Source organism: Anser anser (assembly GCF_964211835.1).
Source record: "Anser anser genome assembly, chromosome: 2".
In the NCBI taxonomy this organism is placed as follows: domain Eukaryota; kingdom Metazoa; phylum Chordata; class Aves; order Anseriformes; family Anatidae; genus Anser; species Anser anser.
Genome location: NC_139721.1, coordinates 129,766,781 through 129,785,384, shown reverse-complemented (window position 1 = coordinate 129,785,384; position 18,604 = coordinate 129,766,781). Strand labels below are relative to the sequence as shown.

Genomic DNA, 18,604 nt, shown 5'->3' with positions numbered 1-18,604 from the left:
CAGTATTATTGAAGTTACATCTGAGTATATATACATATATATATTAGTAAATGCCTGACTACTAATCAGGCTACTTATGACTATATTAGAGGTTTAGGAAATTAGAACTCATTTAAAAATAAATAAATAAATTTGGCAAAGCATTTGAAATTCGTATGGCTAAACAATCTGTGCATCTTTTTAAATAAAGAATAAACTTGGCTGAAATACATAGGTAATGGTACGTGAGATGCTTCTAAACAGCATATGTCAAACATGACCACTTGTGAGTTTAGGGCAGATAGATCTAAAAGCGTTTACTGAAGCTTAACTAATTCACACTATGGTATGTAAAGATGAGAATAAACACAGGCCCATCTTAGTTGAAAGATTTATTAAACCTGCAGGTGGACAGCCTAAAGCAGACCTTCAGCTTTCTCACGTAGGGATAGATTTACAGTATATCAAAATATAATGCATGCAATAGAATGAAGAGCTCTTGATCCATATTGGTTTAAAATAGAATAGTGAAGATATTCACATGATATTAAGATCTGAAATTAATAAAGAATACAGAAACTTTTCAAGATGATTTTCAGTATGCCAGAAATTGTTCAGGCAGCCTAAGCCAAACACATTATATCAAAATCTTATATATTTTTTCTTAGATACAAAGAAAAGCTACTGAATAATATTTTCCTGAATTTATCCTGAAATACATAAGAATTTGAGACAGCCTCTGACAGTGTTTCTCAAGACTAACATTTATCTCAATCTTCAAAAATAATCTGAAAAAGAATTGCTGAACATAATGAGCTTGCTTTTTTCCATTACAGTCATGAAACTGCAGCACTGAGCAGGGACTTTACTTTCATCCAGTACACACTGTTTTATGCAGAGCTCTTCTCCATTAAGACAATTCAATATATTATTATTAATATCATATTATTGTAATTTAAATATGCTCTGTAGTTATATATTATTATAAATATTATAATGTCATGCAAATGTATTATGTGTATAGTATGAAATGAAATAATATTAAATAATATTTAAATATTATATATATATTATAGTATACAGAGATTTGCACAGTTATTATATAAACATTTTTATGTCCTACTTTTTTACTGTAAAGTTACCCAAGATAATGGGAATGTAAACAAATAAGCTAATGCCATTTTGCACAAAGAGAGAGTTCACTGCAATTTTAACTTTCATTTACTCTTTATATACTGTATGATACCAGATCAAAAGAAATCAACTCTTAAGCTCAAAACAGGGCATCTACTGCAGTCATGGACTGAGTGAAACCTGCAAATATGTATAAAGGTTGCAAATATGTGTAACTCTGACCAGTGGAGTTGCAGTGTTCTTAAATTAATAATAATAATAATAAACTGCAACTATTTTTGAAAAGTGTGAAGCCTTCCAGAAAGTGGCAACAATGCAAGCACTAAAGGCTGGCTTTTAAGGCAAGCACTTAAAGCAGGCCAACCCTTACATTGGGGGAAGAACACAGCAGGCAGGCTTTCTGCATAAAAACAAGTCCATGGATTCAAGTTGTGAAATGTCCTCATTTTGCAGTGAGCTCAGACAAATCTAAAACCATTCACTAACTCAAAGTTGTAAGGTGACTTCTTCCAGAGCCAGTCACCCAGCCTAAGCATTCCTGAACCAGAAGGCTGGAAGACACCTAAGGAGGTCACCCGGATTGCCTTCAGCCCCAAGATGAGGTCAGCCACACCAGTATCATTCATGAAAGACATCAGTTCAAATAGTTCTTTAAGATTTCCAGTGCTGAAAATGCCTAACCATCAGCAATCTTGTCTTCACTCTCCTTGAAGTTGAAAGGTTTTTTTTTTTTTTCCTTTTACCTAGCCTGAATAATCTTTCTGATCATTGTCACCATTTTCTGCAGTGGTCTTTCCAGCTAGCACAGCACACATCCTTCCGGAAATCTGTTCTCCAAAGCCAGGTAGCAGACTCTAGCTAAGGCACTATCAGTGCTCAGTAGAGCAGAAGGGTTATTTGTCACATCTTGTATCCTATACTCCTACTTAGTGTACCTCAGGAGGGTGTTTTGCAACAGCATGGTATTGTTGATTTGTGTCAAGATTTCATTCAACTGTAAACTCATATCTTTTTTCCCATAAAAATGTCACCTAGTCAGTTATCACAGTTATCCCCCAACCTGTGCTTGTGCAACTGGTTATTCCCTGCTGAGGTTAGTTCCTCTTGAATAGGAACCTCCTATTTTTTTCAGACAATTTATCATGTTGGTCAAGATCATTTTGAACTAGAAACCTGTTCTCCAGCATCCAGTCTTTCTCAAAACTGAATGATGTTGTCTGCAAATTTAATAGGTGTATTTGGTTTTCCCCTCAAGGTCATTAATGAAAATATTAAATGTTACCACAACCAGGATAAACTTGCAAAATTCCGTGTGTATCTGCTAGCAGGAGAGATTCATAGAGAAGCAATTAATAAAAGTTAGGAGGTAGATGCATTTAATTGTTACAATTACCTCTTATAAGTCATCACACTTTCACATGAATGTAAACAATTCAAATTCAAGCTCTGGTTTTAAAAATCCAAAGATGATTGCATCTGCTCTCATCTGAACAGTCCATTTCACAAGGGACCCATTCCAAAGCCCGTTATAGTTAATGAATGGCTCCTATAAATTTCAGTGAGCAATGAATCAGGTTTAGAAAGAAGGCTAAATGTGATCCTTCACCAACAGTAAAACGAAGTTCTGCAGAAGTCAGCATTTTATTTTATTTTTAAGATTTTCATTAATTAAATTAATTAATTAGCAAAATTGTCCTAAACAATTTTTTTTCTCAAACCATAGTTTTTCACCTAATAATCAAGGAATAAGTTAAACAAATGTTGATTTTATTATGCAAACATGGAAGGGTAAATGAATAACCCACTCAACCCTAAATATTCAACTAGTATCTCAGCCTGTTCTGATGGTGGGACTTACCAGGACAGAACCAAGAGTTCAGGATCAGATTAGTCCATCTCTCACAGAATGTGAAACGGTGCATATACAGTAGATATCCTACAGCCTCCAGCAGTCACATAATTTTGCAGTTATGAGGCTAATCACTTGACAGCATATCTCCATAGTTTCAGAGATAGTAAACTCCTTGTAGAGGACTGCTGTTATTATCTCTATAATACTTACCAGGGACTTCCCTAAACTATTTCCTGCATGCACTTTATCTTATTTCTTTCAGGGAAAAAAAAAATCAAACAAAAAGTGTTTAAAGAATTACTATTAACAAAAGTTTTACTGTAGCCTTTGATGATGATTACAATAATTAATTACTTTAATTCCAATGGCCATTTGTCATCACAGTTAAAAATTTGCAACCTGGAGTTTAAAGAATGTACAAAAGTTTTTCGTACAAATACTTCAGGTGTAACTACTTATTCTTGCCTTTCACAAATTAGAAATAAGTGTTCTTTCAGGCTTTTTTATGTTGTATCCAGTTGTTCAGTTGTTCCTGTGGATTTTCACTGCTTATTTTTTTCTGCATCTTCCTTCAGTTACACCCTCACTAAATAGCAAACTAAGAGGCACAATCTGTATCTTTTGACAAGGCAGTTTGTTTTTTTGTTTGTTTGGTTTTTCTGTTTTGTTTTGTTTTTTGTTTTTTTCCAAATATGATCATTTAAATTACCACTTGATATCTGCAACATTCATGACTGTCTTTACATACTGGAGGCAAACATCACCAAAATTTCTTGTTCTGACTCATTTCTACTGTTTGGACCATCTTTACAGATTCTTCTTCTTTTCTCCTTCTTTTCTCCTTCTTTTCCTCTTCTTCCTTGCTGCATTCCAACACCTAATTCTGCATCCAACTTTCTGAGTTTAATGACAAGTACCTGTTACTTTCTTTTTGTGTAAACTCATTCACACTAGGATATGAACAAGAGAGCAGTCACTGCTGGGAGTAGGGCATCCCAGCAGTAATGCTGGGCAGGAGACTGTGTCCTAAAAGCTTTAGGTGACAATACACACAAGTGCAAACATGACTGGTCTTTTGAGAGGGAAATGGCAGAGAGGATGGAAGGAAGGAAGAGGAAGACCGTTGAGAGGCAGGCTGGAGTCCCATCTCTGAATTTTTGCATTTCTTAAAGATAAGCTTCTCTTTCACCATTGTTTTTCTTAGCGCTAAGCTCATAAATATTTTACTATATTTTTTTTGACAATAAGATTTGTCATTTTCTGAATTTCAGTTGCCATGTTTGTCTCCTTTGGGATGCCTTACAAGTTAGGTCTTCTTTTCATCTGTCACTTTGCTCTGGGAAGCATTCTTTCTCTCCAGGGTGCAAGATGAGATTTTCAGAAGAGTTTGGCTGCCTGATTGCATAGTGTTGAATACTTGTTCTTATGTATGACAGCCCAGTGAATTGGAGGTCTACCTGGAAATATCTGATTTACATTATAAAATCTGGAAAAGAAAAAAACAAGCCAGGCAGCAGTTGGGAACCTTTGTCTGAGACAGTGACTTACCCTGCTCGTTTGGCCCCTCTGCCCTCTTCTCCTACTCGCTCGTTTCAACTTGTTTCAGATACTTCAGGAAACAAACTGTGGCTATGCCTGTATGGAAAGCGTTTGTTTTTTTACAGAACCTCAAGTAGACAGTTTGTGTGATAGTGGTAGTTTCACCTGAGCTTTGCCAGAGGGAGGTAGTCTAGCCTATGGTCCTATAAAAATAAACTTTTTATCTTACAATAGGCAGGACAAGTATTGACCTGAGCACCCAGCACAAGACCTTCAATGTTGACTGAAGTCTTCAGGCACTCTCCCCATGCTAATAATAGTATATCTATTGTTGTTAAAAAGGGTCTTATTGTGTGAAAAACGTGGGAAAGAGACAGAGAAATTCAGCACAGGAAAGAGACAGAGAAAGCTGGTATATTATTACAGAGATCACTTGTGATTTTACCTAGCTGCACCAGCATCTTTGATTTAATTATACTCCCATAACGTAAGTTTTGAAACTTCTGACTGGAAATTACTGTAAAAGTGTGAAAATATTCTCAGAAAAGTTTACAAATAAAGCAAATTAAGACTTCTCATTTCATAGAAATTACCAGGCTATTTAATAAATTAATATTTATTGTGATGGTCACATCTCCCGTGTAGATAGGAAAAATGATCTATTTATATATACTACTTCCCTGTTAAATTTTGAAAGTACTCCAGGTATTGTATTTCTTTGAACCGCAGCATAACTCAGGCACATTTCCACTATTCTTCCCCTTTAATGTGTGCTTAACTATTACAGCTGCTGCAGTTTGGCTTTGTGTTTCTTGGAAGGAAGATCAGAGCCTCACCTTACTCACTGGGAAGAAGCTACTTTTAAACAGCCCTGAATCCATCCTAAATATGCTGCTTTCCACATTGCTATTGCCTTGTCATACAGAATATCCCCATGGTACCAGTTTTATACTACAAGCTTCCCAACGGAAGGAATGCAACTGGTACTGGGAGTAAAACTTGCAGAATGTAAGGTGCCCTCCCATCTGACAGAAGTGAAATCTAGGGTTCTGTCTGCTCAGGGAAATCTGCTGACTTAACTTGATCAAACAAAAGCTATTCCAGAAGAAATCCCCTTGTGGAACTAGGTTGTAATGCAATACTTTCTAGTACAACTGATGTGCAGTATAGTGACTGCAATTTGCAAGCCTTTTGTATGAGGTTCTGTGTTGAACACTCTTTTGTTAATAAACTAGTTTATGTTTCTGGGATAAGTGTACTACAATTCTTTTCTGAATATCTTTTCTTAGAATACTGCACCCATTACCTCAGTTCCATATACCAGCTTTGTGTAACAGGAAAGTGAGTTGCGGTCAATGACACTTGACACTTGTAAATGCAACCTCAAGCAATCAAGCAGTGTCTAGTCATAGCAGGACAAATTCCTGTACTAACCAAAAAGTGTACAGATTACTGTGAGATCATGAGATTCTGGTTGCCTCTGTTGCATATGCCTGGTTAAGTTTGTCTTTGTTTTGAAGCCATGTCTTATGGGGGAAAAAAAATAAAAAAAAAAATCTCACCTGATCAAACTGCCAGTCTGCCTATGTACATCTCCTCACGGGATCTCTTGTATCCGTTGGCTGGTTCAAGGGGCAATCAGCTTTCTAAAACTTAAATTGGCAGCTCAGAAGTGGAGATTATTACTGTACCCCAATTAAAGAGAAGGCCAAGTTGACATCTCTTTACACATCAGATTATCTGTACAGCATGGCAGTTTTTGTAAATGTTCCCATTGCAGAAGAAGGTTTCATCACAGTTCACATCTCTCCAGAGATACAGATCTCTTTGTGGATTAGCATGAATCCAGGAGAAATGAAACATCATTTGATCTCTGGAGTAAACACTTAGCTCTACCCATGTACATTTACCATTTAGATAAAGCTTGGGTGCAACATAACTGAAATTCTGCTCTCTTCTTGACTTGGGCACCTCTTCTCCAACTGCTCATAAGTCCTACCCTGCACATATCCTCCAAGTAGGGTCTCAGACAAGTGGTGATCTCACAGGAAATAGAGATACACAGCTGATACCTATAACGTCTTCCCTGCATGTTATGTGGGGACTTAAACGGGGAATCCTCAAAGCATATCATCAGGATAAAGCCCATAAGAGACCTGGCAGGATAAGACACCAGACTGGTCAGCTCTACTGAGCCCAAGGGCGCGTGAGGAGATGCACGTCTAGGCATACAGGGGCCTGTCAAGTAAGGTGTCTATCAGTGCTTGCTGGCAGCAGCCAAGCGCCCATGTTGTGTTTCCTGTTTCTTTTCTCTTTACTGGGTCTTATCTTGCATCTTTTGACAGCAGCGGGAAGGGGAAAAAAAAAAAAACAACAACAAAAAAAAACTTGTCAACATTCTCTACCGGTATTATGCTCTCTGGAAATACAGGTTATGCCTCACAAAGCATTGAAATGCCAACCTAGAGAAACCCCTGCTGACAGGGGAAGCAGCATAGCAAAAACAGCCTGGAGATCTAGCTGTAATCAAGATCCCTGCTTCTCCCACCTGTCTTAAGTACCTTACCATGGAGGCACAGCATGAATTTTCAGATCAGTCTTCATCCTGGCAAGGTCTCCATAAAATCTGTGTTTCAGTGGGAATGAAAAAATATCCAGTAAAGACTACACATAAGCTATGTCAGAGAAGTTATTACAGTCAGTTTAGGGGTGGCAGCTAACAACAACAACAAAAACAAAAAGCAAGGGAAGGATACCAGCTTCAGACAGACCATGATTCCTACTAATAGAGGAGGTGTGGCTAAATTATGTGCCAAAAATGTATATAGTAGATGCAGCTATTGCCTTCCGACCCCTTCTGTGCCTGTAGAAACACGATAAATTATATGAAAGTATTTGTAACATAACTTTCTTGAATTAAGCCTGATTTCACAAATGCATTTTTCTCGTCTACCAAATGGAAAAAGTAATAGTAATAAAAAAAAATAAATCACATATCTTATTTTAAATATATTTCAGAAAGTAAAATGTGTGCTCAGCCCAAAATCAGGAAGTGCAATTCACTGAGATTTTTACAAAAGACTGAACATAATTTTCTTTCATACTTGGTTCCTTGGTCATTCTCTCGTATTATTTCATCACCATGTACATGATGGGAAGTGCCAACAAGAATATTGTTTTGAGCTTCTGTATTTTTTGAACTCCTGTTAATTCTGCTATTAGCATCTTGGTAGCAAGCCAACAATCACATTATGAAACAAACTTGAATTTTTGCTTCCAAATTGCAAAATCAAAACGAAACTGAGAAATACTACCTTAAAAAAGTCTTATTAACTAAGACCATTAGTCATATTTTAGTCTTGATTTTTATCTTTTATTGAAGTTTAAAGATATTGAAAGCAATTTGTCTGTCCTGTATAGACAATTTTGTCAGTTTCTCCTGCTGTCTATAACTGTGTAATATGTAATATGTTACTGGAAATAGGAATTATCTTTGCCTACTCTACAGTTAAAAACAGAAAATATTGAAGCAAAAGGAGGAAGATCTTTTGTTCTGCTTATCTTTATTTCAGCTTGGACATATTTGTAATGGATGTTGTACATCCACTCTCTGACATGTCATGATGCTGTATAAAATGTACTCTGGAATATTTAACTGCCAAGAGGCTAGAAGGAAGAGATGTGGAAACTTAGCACCTTGGCTAATAATTAGAAGTCCATCATCCTTCTTGCCTGACTCATACAGCCAGAAAAATACTGATGTCTGCCACAGTGAGTGAAAATTAGCAGGGCCTGACATGAATATAAATGCTAGCCAGGTTGTGATTTAACGTCTATAAAATATTATAAATCCTCACATACCATGTGTTTTGTAACTGGGTACACAGTAGTTATTCAGAACAGAGGCCAGATTCACATCGTGGTTTTGAAGTCAAGTGCATTTTTTCATTTATGAGTAGAAACAGGTAAGACTGAATTTTTTCTTTTCTGTGTCATTAAGGGAGAAGACAAAGGATTAGGCAGAACTACAAACAAATACATTGCACCTACTTTTTCAAGGATGTCCTCGGCAAGTGCAAACTTTTCAGGATCCAATTCTTTCAGAATTCACAGAGCTTTGAGAACTTTTTTCCTAGTAAAGATAGGCTGTTTGCTGTGTTTTCAACTCATTCATTCTTCTAAAAATTCTGTGCTTGCCAAAATGGTAGGTAAATTTACCCTGCAGCTGTTTCCACAGGTGTGGCTCTGTTGACCACATAGAGTAGATGTGTAGTAGATGTGACCTAGTGTCAAAGTGGGCATTAGGGCAGAAGACTGTTTGTTGGAAACCCTAGGCTTGATGCATGAGACTGGCAAGCCATGCTGGGTGCTGAGCAAGGGATGCATCACTGCACATGAGTGACACCTGTGCTCTGCAGAGAAGTCCTGCTGTGGAGACCTCTATAAGATGAGACCTGTGTTTGTCCTAACACAGAAAAAGTCTGTAAAGAGTTAGCAGTGTGTTTCTGTATTCGGCACAAGAAACAATTTAAAACTGCATTTGGCAAGTGTTTTCCCTGTTCAGCTTTGTTCTTTCATGTGTGTATGGCTAAGTAAATCTCCATTCTTACAGCGGTAGTTGTTGGACTATTCAAACCAAAGCAAACACATAGACAGCGATACCAGTTCTTTCTGACATTTTAGGTACCAATTTCTTACCCGTTAGGAATTTCCTTCTTGAGATAGCCTGTTGCCCATATAAATTCCTAATCCAGCCTCAGCACTCCCAGTTTTTCATCGATTTCATTTTGTAAGTCCTTTATCTATTTGGAGAGAGACAACAATGACTATGGGCAAAGAGCAGAGGCTCGCCTGCTTTCCTTTGCGGGAGCACAGGACTCACCAGGATTTTGTGCAATTGGCAAGGTGTGCAGGCAACACCTTCACACCAGTTGGATTACTTTAGTGGAGAAGAAAATCCTCATACCTGTTTCCAGACATTCATATCTGATCTTAAATTATGAAGATTAAAAATGAAAATAAAAAATCTGAAGGCTAGAAGGGAGGAGGCGACTGAGGGGTTAAAAGCTTGCAAGGACTGTGTGAGAAGGGACAGCAGCGCAGAGGGGAAGTTCCCTGCACTTCTGAGCGTTAAAACTTCCTCCCAGAGGTAGTTCAAAATCTGACCATCGGTTCCTTGAGACTGGAGGCAGCAAAGGAAGCACTGTAAGCACTTTGACACCTCGCTTAGCATTCCTGGCGGCATTTTCTTCGGCGGCCACCTTCCCTTTGAAAGCACACCTTTGCTCAGCGTGCCCATTCCGCTGCACTCTTCCCCCCTGGGGAAAACCTCAGGAGCATCTGGGGGAAAATCTGCCTTCTCCTGGGGAAATCTCAGGGGCAGGCACCGCCGGGAGCCCCGGCGGGGTGCGGGGGGAGCCCGCCCGGCTCCCGCTCAGCCCTTTCCCCATCAGCTGCCAGCGGATCTGGAGGAATATCGCACAGCGCGAAGTGTTCAAACAAAACAAAACAAAAGGAAAAAAAAAAAAAAAAAACTTCGAAGAAGATTGCGGAGCTCGGGAGCAGCGTTAATTAAGTGTTAATTCGGGTCCCACGACGCGAAGGAGCGAGAAGGGCCGGACCCCCGGGAGCCCCGACGAGTGCCGTCGAGGGCGCGGGGCAAGGACGGGAGGGGAGGAGTGCTCCTCGTCGGGGGGAGGGAGGGAAGGAGGGAGGAAAGGATGGAAGGAGGGAAGGAAGGAGCTGACCGTGATCTAGAGAGAAACACGACTTCTAAAGACACTAGTGGCTGGGCGCTTAGCCTGCCGGGTTGCGGGGGTGCCGCTTTTCGGGGCTGGGGGTGACGGCCCGTCGGCAGTCCCCAGGGCAGCCCAGCCCACACGCACAGCCCGAAGGTGTCGGCGAGGAAAAAGGTTCGGTGCCAGCTCCGGTGACGCCGAGGCACAGCGGGGTCGCTCCTCTCCTCCTTCTCTTCCTCCCTCCTGCGCTCCCCCGCCAAATCTGCGGTGGCTTTGGCGATCCCACGGTATTTGCCGGCTCGACGGCAGCCCCGAGGCCGTGTCCTCGCGTCCCGGGGAGCCGCTGCTCCCGCCGACCGGAGCGGGAGGTGCTCGGCCTCCCCGCGGGCAGCCCTGGGGGCAGCGGGGCCGGCACACACCGGGGGGCGCTGCGAGCCCACGGCAGGGCGTGTGTCCGTGCGTGTGTCCCGGACAGGCGGGCAGCCGGGGAAGAGGGGCAGGAAAAGGGGAGGGGAGGGATGGGGGGCAGCTCCCTCTCGAAAGAAGGAGACGCGGAGAAAGCCCAGGCAAGGTGCAACGCCTGCCGCCTGCCCCACAGTTTTGCTGGAAAAAAAAAAAAAAAAAGTAAAGAAAAAATAAAATCGAAAGGCTTCTCACCCTCTCCCTAACAGGGGAGGAAGTTTCTCTCTCACTCTTGCTCCGGGAGGAGTTGCAGCATGACAAGCCCACAACACCCCCTTCTCCTGCCCCGACCTGAAGAGAAGCTTGACTCTTCACCTGCAAATGCTCCGTGGCTGCTTTTTGCACTTTGTAGACTGAAAACCAGAAATCTCCCAATGCCAAGCCCGAGATCGGTCCCCACGAGAGGTGTCCATCAGCCACCCTCTCACGGGGACCTACAGCAGTACAAGTACACCTTTGCCACTGCAGGAGTAAGGCAGAATCCTAGTTTGTTTCAAATCCAAAAGTGTAAAAGGGAGTTACTCTATTTAGAGTGCCCCAGTAAAGCTCCTAGGTGGTGTTCCTTACGTTATCCTCTAGTTCCCTAATCCCTTTCTGAAAAATTCCAAGCAGCACTTAGAAAGCCATAGAACTGGAAACGCAGTAATTGTCCTAAATGGCACGGTTTTTCTCAATGTACACTTTCCTGAGGCATAACAATTTCCCCATACGCTTCCACACATGATGGCCAGCTAGCTTGAAAAGATGTCGCATAAGCGATAGTTGAAAACTTGGGGTTCTGCGTTTTAAAGCAGATATGTGATTTCCTCTGCAGAAACGTTGAGGATTTAAAAAAATACCTTTAGTACCATAAGGTGCAATGGGGCAAGCTCAAAAAGCAGACCTTGATCTATGCTGAGAAACACAAGGCTATTCTGATACAGCAAAAGTTCTGTCCTTTTATCCTATCTGCTGAAAGCATGAGCAAGCACACACCTCATTTGTTCACACCTTTTCCTGGCTCTTTCTTCCCAAAGCTAAAGCAGAGGTCCCTTCACAGAACATAACTGAAGCGTGTCAGGTTTGGGTTAGTGCATATTTATAACCATTTGTACTGAAAGATTTGTTGTACTGCATCGCCTACTCCACCGCCCCTATAGCTGTGAAGGTGTTGACGGCCGGATTAGCCATCACATCCACAAATAAACCATTTGGGATTTCACTTCTTACTTTCTACTTCTGCATTCCTAGACTGGAAGCAGGCGAGAAGCCAACGCCCCTGGGTCATAGTTTAGCCTCGGTAGGCACAGGCCGCGGGTAGTGGGAAAGGCACAAAAGCAGGCAGAAGCGAAGTGGTAGTTTAAATAATTTCAGCTGCACACATCTCCCATCACCAGTCTATTGAAAATTTAAACTGGAAAATGACAATGAAAAGCTGGAATAATGGGAAAAGCAGGACACAAAATTCGATAGACATTGCTACGAGCTTGAAGGGGAGAGACTTAAAAGGTCAGAGAGCAAATGGGAATGGCCACAATCATCTGAAGGCAGTTGGAAGGTAAGTTGATGGACACTGGTTTGACCTGTGGGTCAGCAAACTAGTTTAACTCTACCTTGATCTGCACAACGCGAGACAAGTTCCCGGCTCCTATCAAACAACTCAATGCCCTTATCTGGAAGGGTTTAGTAAAAGTAAATCAACTACTAAAAGGAGCTATTCAGCCTTCAAGTGCTGGGTTTTGCTGCTAAAAGAAACAAAAAATACGTGTGTCCTTGCACGGCCCGGAACCAAAAAGGCAGCTCTTCCCTGGGAGAAGGAAGAGTTTTGTCACCAGCTCTGTCCCACTGTCAGACAGCCCTAAGACAGAGCAAACAGCGCCCTACACACACCTGCAGGCACCTGGCTGGTGGTTATTTGGTAGCCTTCTCTTTTCAAGGGCATGTTGGAGAAACAGTACTAGATATTACCTACCACTACATTTCCCTTTCCTTGTCACTTGGTGCTCATCCCATTCCATCAGGACTAAAACCCCCAGGTAACACAAACACTGTCTCTCGCTCCCACTGTGGAAATCTGGTGCTGCTACATGGCTCCACTTCCATGGCATTAAAATAAGAATAATTATTATTATTATTAAGGAAGAAAAAAAAATAAAAGCGGAGCAAACTGTTGCTTTGTTTCTGCAGAAAACTTTGCAAGCCTCCGATGACTGCAATTGTAAAGCCACAAATTCAGAACACAGCTCAGAGAAACTCAACAGGAGCAACTCCTGTTCCCGGTGCTCTTTTAAATCCACTTCTAACCCTATACCATGCACAGAACCGAAACCCTGAACACATCTGGAGTAACTCCTCTGCACTTTTTCGCTCCGCATTTTAACGCCTGCTCCTCAGGCTGTCGCCAGGAATGTGCTTTCCGTGTCTGCACGGAAAATCAAATCCCTCTCCTATGCAAATCGCATACTTCAGTCCCGATTTCTCGGTGCTCCGACAGCGTGCTTCGCCTCCCCGTGTAATGCAGGAGGCCGCGGTTCCCAACAGGAGCAACACCTCCCCCCCAAAAAGGTGTCCACGGAGTGGTCCCGGTACTTCTTGCCCAAACGCCAAGCAACCTCCCTAGCCGCTTTTCTACCGAGCAAAAGGCTCTAGGATTTTTTTATAACCCCCCTGCGATTGCTACAGGGCCAGCGGCTAAACGGGAGCGCTGGCCCGGCCGGTGGGCAACCCGCTGCGACCCTGGGGAGCCCTCGGCCCCCTGGTCCTGGGGGGGGAAGCGCCCCCAGCCCAAGCAGGGACTTTTCGCACACACCCGCCAAGTTTCCCACCCCCCGAGACCTGCAGAAGTCCCCGCTCGCCACGGCAATTGCCATCGCCCAGCCGCAAATCGGTTGTCTCAAAATAAAAAGCCGCAGTCCGCTTTTTATTTTGTCCTCTGAAGAAATAATTATCGTCAGGATTTCCACCTTCAGTCGCCTTTCGCAAGGGAGCCGTGGCTCGCTGGGAAAAATAAAGGCAAACGAGGAGGTACGCGCAGAGCTGTCCTTCACAGTCATCTCAGCGAGAGGCACCGCATCGTTAGTTTGATTTAAAAAATAAAATAAACCGAACATAAAGAGTGTTAACGCCTTTCCTTTAGTTTCCTCTACCAGTACATCACGAAAACATCCCGCAGGGTGCCAGCAAGTTGGTTGGAATACCTCAAAGCCGCTCGCATTGGGTGCTACGGTTTACAAACGGGGTTGAATTCGTTGCATTTTCCCTCTTAGGTGAAACTCTAGAGAACTCCTCGAGTCACAGGAGTTCAAAGTAAATCATTGCCTGCAGTGGTGGAATTAAAAAGAAGAAGAAAAACAATTAGCTGACCGAAGGTAGAATGTTTTATCTGGAGTTTATTAATACCATTTAAAATATTACAGATAAAAATCAATTACATTTCATGCATTTAAAATGCAAATCTAAAATGTTCCAGCGAAGGGCTTTCCATTTCAATGTGAAATATCCAAATTATTTCAACATTACAATGAGACAATTAGTTTGCAGCAGTGCAAACCGCTAATGTAGTGTCAAGAGTGTTTATTACCATTTATCAATATTATTTTCAGGAAATACACATAGGCCAACGTTAGTTCAGTTTCACTTGGACAGTTTATTTAATACATGGGTCGTGGCAAACCCACTTTATGAAATATAGGAGAACTCTCACTGTAACTATACCTGAACTGCCAGCAAATGCAAATAAGTACATGCTCCATTAAATTAAATGTCATTCAACATTTATCAAATATTGTTTGCTTAATTACAGTTGTATGCCTACCTAAATTAATATTCAAGCAAAACCTATATCCTGAAGTGCGATTTGATGTACACTTCAGGAAATGAGTCCAGAAAAAAAAAAATGCAGTTAACTAGGACTGCAACAATAACGCTTTCTCGTGACAGGAAAAGAAATAATTAAAAAATTAAAAATTAAAAAAAAAAAAAGCTCAAGTGTACTTCAATATATTTTCAAATATTTACTGGAAGTAATTTACAAGAAAAATACTATACAAAATCGTCTCCTGGACAACTGCTGCTCACACCGATACATTGGTGGAGTTATAATTAATTGTTAGCTAATCTAGAACGATTCCCCAGTTGTACAAACCTATAGGTTCGGATGTAATTTACAAATATTTTATTTTCCTATCCCCCTCCCCCGGCCTCCCTCTTTTTGGCATTCGGACCACAGCTTCGCTTGAAACCAACCGTGCTTCTTCATTTGTTTGGAGTTTAAAAATATATGCCTTTCAACGTAATTAATCTCAGCGTATTTCGCGATTCCTTCTCAAACGGGAATTAGAACAAATGCGCTGGCAAACGGAATAAAAGTTTGGACTCGGGGAGGTAAAAGACGTGTTTAAAAAAATAAAAATAAAGCGAGGGTGGGGGTGGCGGGGAGAGGAAGGGGGACGAATACGCTCCGGTGTCCGGGAGCAGGAGGGATTTCGTGGGTAAGGGGATGGGGGAGCCCCGACGGCGCTGCGGGCGATGCCGTCGGAGCCCGTCGGGGGCAGCCCGGGCTCCGGGGCGCCTCTGGAGGGAGGGATGGAGGGACGGAGGGATGGAGGGATGGAGGGACGGAGGGATGGAGGGATGGAGGGACGGAGGGACAGACGGATGGACGGACAGATGGAGGGATGGATGGACGGATGGAAGGAGGGGGGCTGCGGGCCGCTTTCTAGCAGGAAAATGAGAGAGAACGTGGGGGTTTTTGTTGGGTTGGGGTCTTTGTTGGTGGTGGTGGTGTTTTTTTTTTTTCTTTTTCGACGCAGCCCGAGCTGGGTCGCTCGGGTCTCTGCCGTCCCCGGAGCCCACCCGGCTGCGGGGGCTGAGGCTACTTACGTGTCCGCGTCCCCGCCGCGGGGCTGCGCGCCCGGGGGGGCGCCGGGCCGGGCCGAGCCGTGCCTGACCGAGCTGTGCCGGACCGTGCCGGGCCGCGGCGGCTCCGCGCCTCCCCCAGTCACTCGAGGCCGTTGCGGTGGCCGGGCTCGGGGGGCGGCAGCAGCTCCGGGGAGTGGCAGGGCGGGCTGCCGGCCGCGCTGTGCTCGCTGTCGGTGTCGCTGCCCTTCTTGCCTCCGGGGCCGGGGCCGGGGCCGCCGGGGCCGGGGCCGCCGGCGCCGCCAGGGCCGCTGTGGGTCTTGACGTGCTTGCTGAGGTGGTCGCTGCGCATGAAGCGCTTGTTGCAGACGGGGCAGGCGAAGCGCTTCTCGCCCGTGTGGGTCCGCAGGTGCCGCTGCAGCTCGTCGGAGCGGGTGAAGCGCTTGCCGCAGAAGAGCCAGTTGCAGACGAAGGGCCGCTCGCCCGTGTGCCAGCGCAGGTGCGCCTTCAGGTGCGACGTCTTGCCGTACACCTTGCCGCAGCCGGGGATGTGGCAGCTGTGCAGCCCCTTGCGGCGCAGGCTGGCCCCCGCCGGCCCCAGCCGCTCGGCCTCCTGGCAGTTGGGGCAGTCGCAGGTGGCCCGGCCCGAGTAGCGGCGGGCAGAGGAGCGCGGCGAGGCGGCCAGCGGCGCGGCGGGGCCGCCGGCCAGCATGGAGCCCCCGGCGCCGGCCAGCGGCGAGGGGGCCGAGTCCGGGTAGGAGCCGGGCAGCACCGGCTTAAATCCGTCCATGAGGTGCTGCCCGGCGGGGCTGAGGAGGTGCGAGGAGGCGCCGCTGCTGAAGGCCGAGTGGCCCAGGCCCGAGTAATCCGAGTTGTAGCCGCCCAGCGGCGAGTGGAGCGACGTCTGCAGCCCGCCGGCCGCCGGGTGCAGCGAGCCGGGCAGCGCGGCCGCCCCGTTGGGGCTCTGCACGTCGAGCCAGCCGGCGCCCACGTCCCACCAGCTGGAGGCGCCCGCCGAGCCCACCTCGCCGGCGCCCAGCCCCGGGTGCGAGGGCTTGAACCACGACTCGTAGGGGTGCGCCATGCCCACCCGCGGGTAGATGCCCTGCAGCCCCTCCACCGACGTGTGCACCTTGGAGATGAAGACGGGCTGGTGCGCCTCCTGCCCCGCCGCCCCGCCGCCGCCGCCGCCGCCTCCGCCGCCTCCCCCGCCGCCGCCGCCGCCGCCGGGCGCCTGGAAGACGGCGTAGTCGTTGGCGAAGGGCGAGCCGGCGGCCGCCGCGCCGCTGGAGGTGAGCGAGAAGGCGCTGGAGCCCGGCGAGCCGCCGCAGCTGAACGAGTCCGAGACGAGCGCGGCCGCCGCCGCCGCCGCCGCTGCCGCCGCCGCCGCCGCCGAGGAGCCGTTCCGCGCCGCGCCCGGCACGCCGAAGCCCGGCAGGCCGGAGCCCACGGCGCCGCAGCTGCCCGCCGCCGCCGCCGAGGAGGAGGAGGAGGCCGAGGAAGAGGAGGAGCGTTTCCACGGGTGGAAGCCTTTGCCGAAGGACGCCGCGCTGTCCGAGAGGGCGGACGGCGACGGGCTGGGGCTGCCGATCTTGTTGCAGGTCGCGGCGAGCATGGCCAGCGGCGTGGAGCCTACCCGCGGTTCTTCCTGCGGGCACAGAGGGGAGAGGGGCGCCCCGACGCCGTCAGGGACGGAGCGGCCCCGCCGCCGCCCGCCGCCCCCCGCCGCCCCGCTCCGCCGCCCGGCCCCGGGCACGGAGCTGCCGGCACCGCGGCTCTGCCTCCGAGCACCCTCCCGGCCTCTCCTCGCCTCCCCCGAAAGAGGGGAAGGGCCGAAGGGGAGGGAGAAGAGAGGGGGAAAAAAGTTGCTCCTGTTACCGCGGCTTAAAAGACGCCCCCGGCACGGCGGCAGCCGCGTCTCTGGCCGGTCCCTTTTGCCGGGACCCGGCCGGTCCCCGCTCCGCGGGCAATTGTTAAACAGAGAATTGCAGGCTTAGCAAAGTGCTCCCTTCCAAAAACGGAAAGAAAAAAAAACAAATGAAAAGGCTTCCTCAAAGAGCCTCGCTCGCGTACCGAAGGTAATTAAATACAGACATCAATTTCGCGTATGCACACATGGATGGATGCACGAGTTCAACGTACCTGCTGCACACGGCGGGCTGTGCTATTTTAAAGGGAAATAAAAAGCCACAAATCTGTTGCAAATTAGAAATTGCACAGAAAAAAAAAAAAAGGACTGCTTGGTTTTTTTTTTTTTCCCTTCCAGCAGTCACATGGAAAGAAGAAAGGCCACTTCTCCGGGGGCACAGGAGCAGCACAGCCCAGGCGCTGTAGGTTGTCTCTACAAATGCCCTTCAAAACCTTTTCCTGCTCGCTGAAAAGTGACTCTGCCCCCTTTTCCCCCGCTCGCTCTTTCTTTTCTCCTAAACTCGCTTGTACTTAAGTTAAAAAAAAAAAAAAAAAAAAAGGAAAAAAGAAAAAAGGCTCAATAGAGGAGACTGATAGCCCCGGTCAAGACAGGGGTTATTTTAACCCCCTCCAATCGCCACTAAAAAGAAACTAATTAAACCAGTAAGAGAAAAAAAAACCTTAGACTCACCCCTAGAAGTGAAGTTGCCATCACACAAAAGTGCCCTCCTCTCAGAGGATCTTTTTTATATTGATAAATCGGAGGCAGTGTTTTTTTTAGAGGTGTGCAATACAATGATCAGTTCCGCCCATTCCACCACAATTGTAGCTCCCTCGCCGCCTTTGAAGTGCCGCTGAGCCGCCGCCAGCCAATCCCCGGCCCCGCCGCGCCGCTCGCCGACGTGACCGCGTGAGGTCAGCGGCGCCGTCGAGCACGGCACGGCTCGGCACGGCACGGCTCGGCACGGCTCGGCACGGCACGGCACGGCACGGCTCGGCACGGCTCGGCACGGCTCGGCACGGCACGGCTCGGCACGGCTCGGCACGGCACGGCACGGCACGGCTCGGCACGGCACGGCATGGCACGGCTTGGACCCGGCACGGCTCGGTCGCGGCACGGCGCAGCCCCCTCGCGGGGTGGGGGCCGGCCGTTTCC

General features: G+C 46.4%; 1 protein-coding gene across 8 annotated transcripts; it reads right to left on the bottom strand.

Annotated features, from left to right (window-relative positions):
- Positions 1-1,076: 1,076 nt before the first annotated feature.
- Positions 1,077-18,334, bottom strand: SP8 (Sp8 transcription factor). Of its 8 annotated transcripts, none has more exons than XR_014580519.1 (4): positions 18,140-18,334; positions 15,565-17,188; positions 6,067-14,001; positions 1,077-4,600 (listed from the first exon to the last, which is right to left on the bottom strand). XR_014580519.1 is itself a non-coding variant. In XM_083826132.1 (2 exons), exons 1-2 carry the CDS (start codon positions 18,158-18,160, stop codon positions 15,683-15,685), a joined length of 1,527 nt encoding a protein of 508 aa, XP_083682258.1. In that variant the 5' UTR covers positions 18,161-18,334; the 3' UTR covers positions 14,023-15,682. The 8 variants fall into 8 exon arrangements, 1 of the variants encoding a protein (XP_083682258.1); XR_014580520.1 differs by having other exon boundaries at positions 1,077-4,451; XR_014580521.1 differs by having other exon boundaries at positions 1,077-7,367; positions 8,366-14,001.
- Positions 18,335-18,604: the final 270 nt, after the last annotated feature.

Excerpts from the sequence above, each read along its gene's own strand:
- SP8 (XM_083826132.1), bottom strand. The coding sequence starts at position 18,160 with ATGGCAACTTCACTTCTAGGG. Across the intron at positions 17,189-18,139 it reads TGGCAACTTCACTTCTAGGG|GAAGAACCGCGGGTAGGCTC; the intron begins GTGAGTCTAAGG and ends CTGTGCCCGCAG.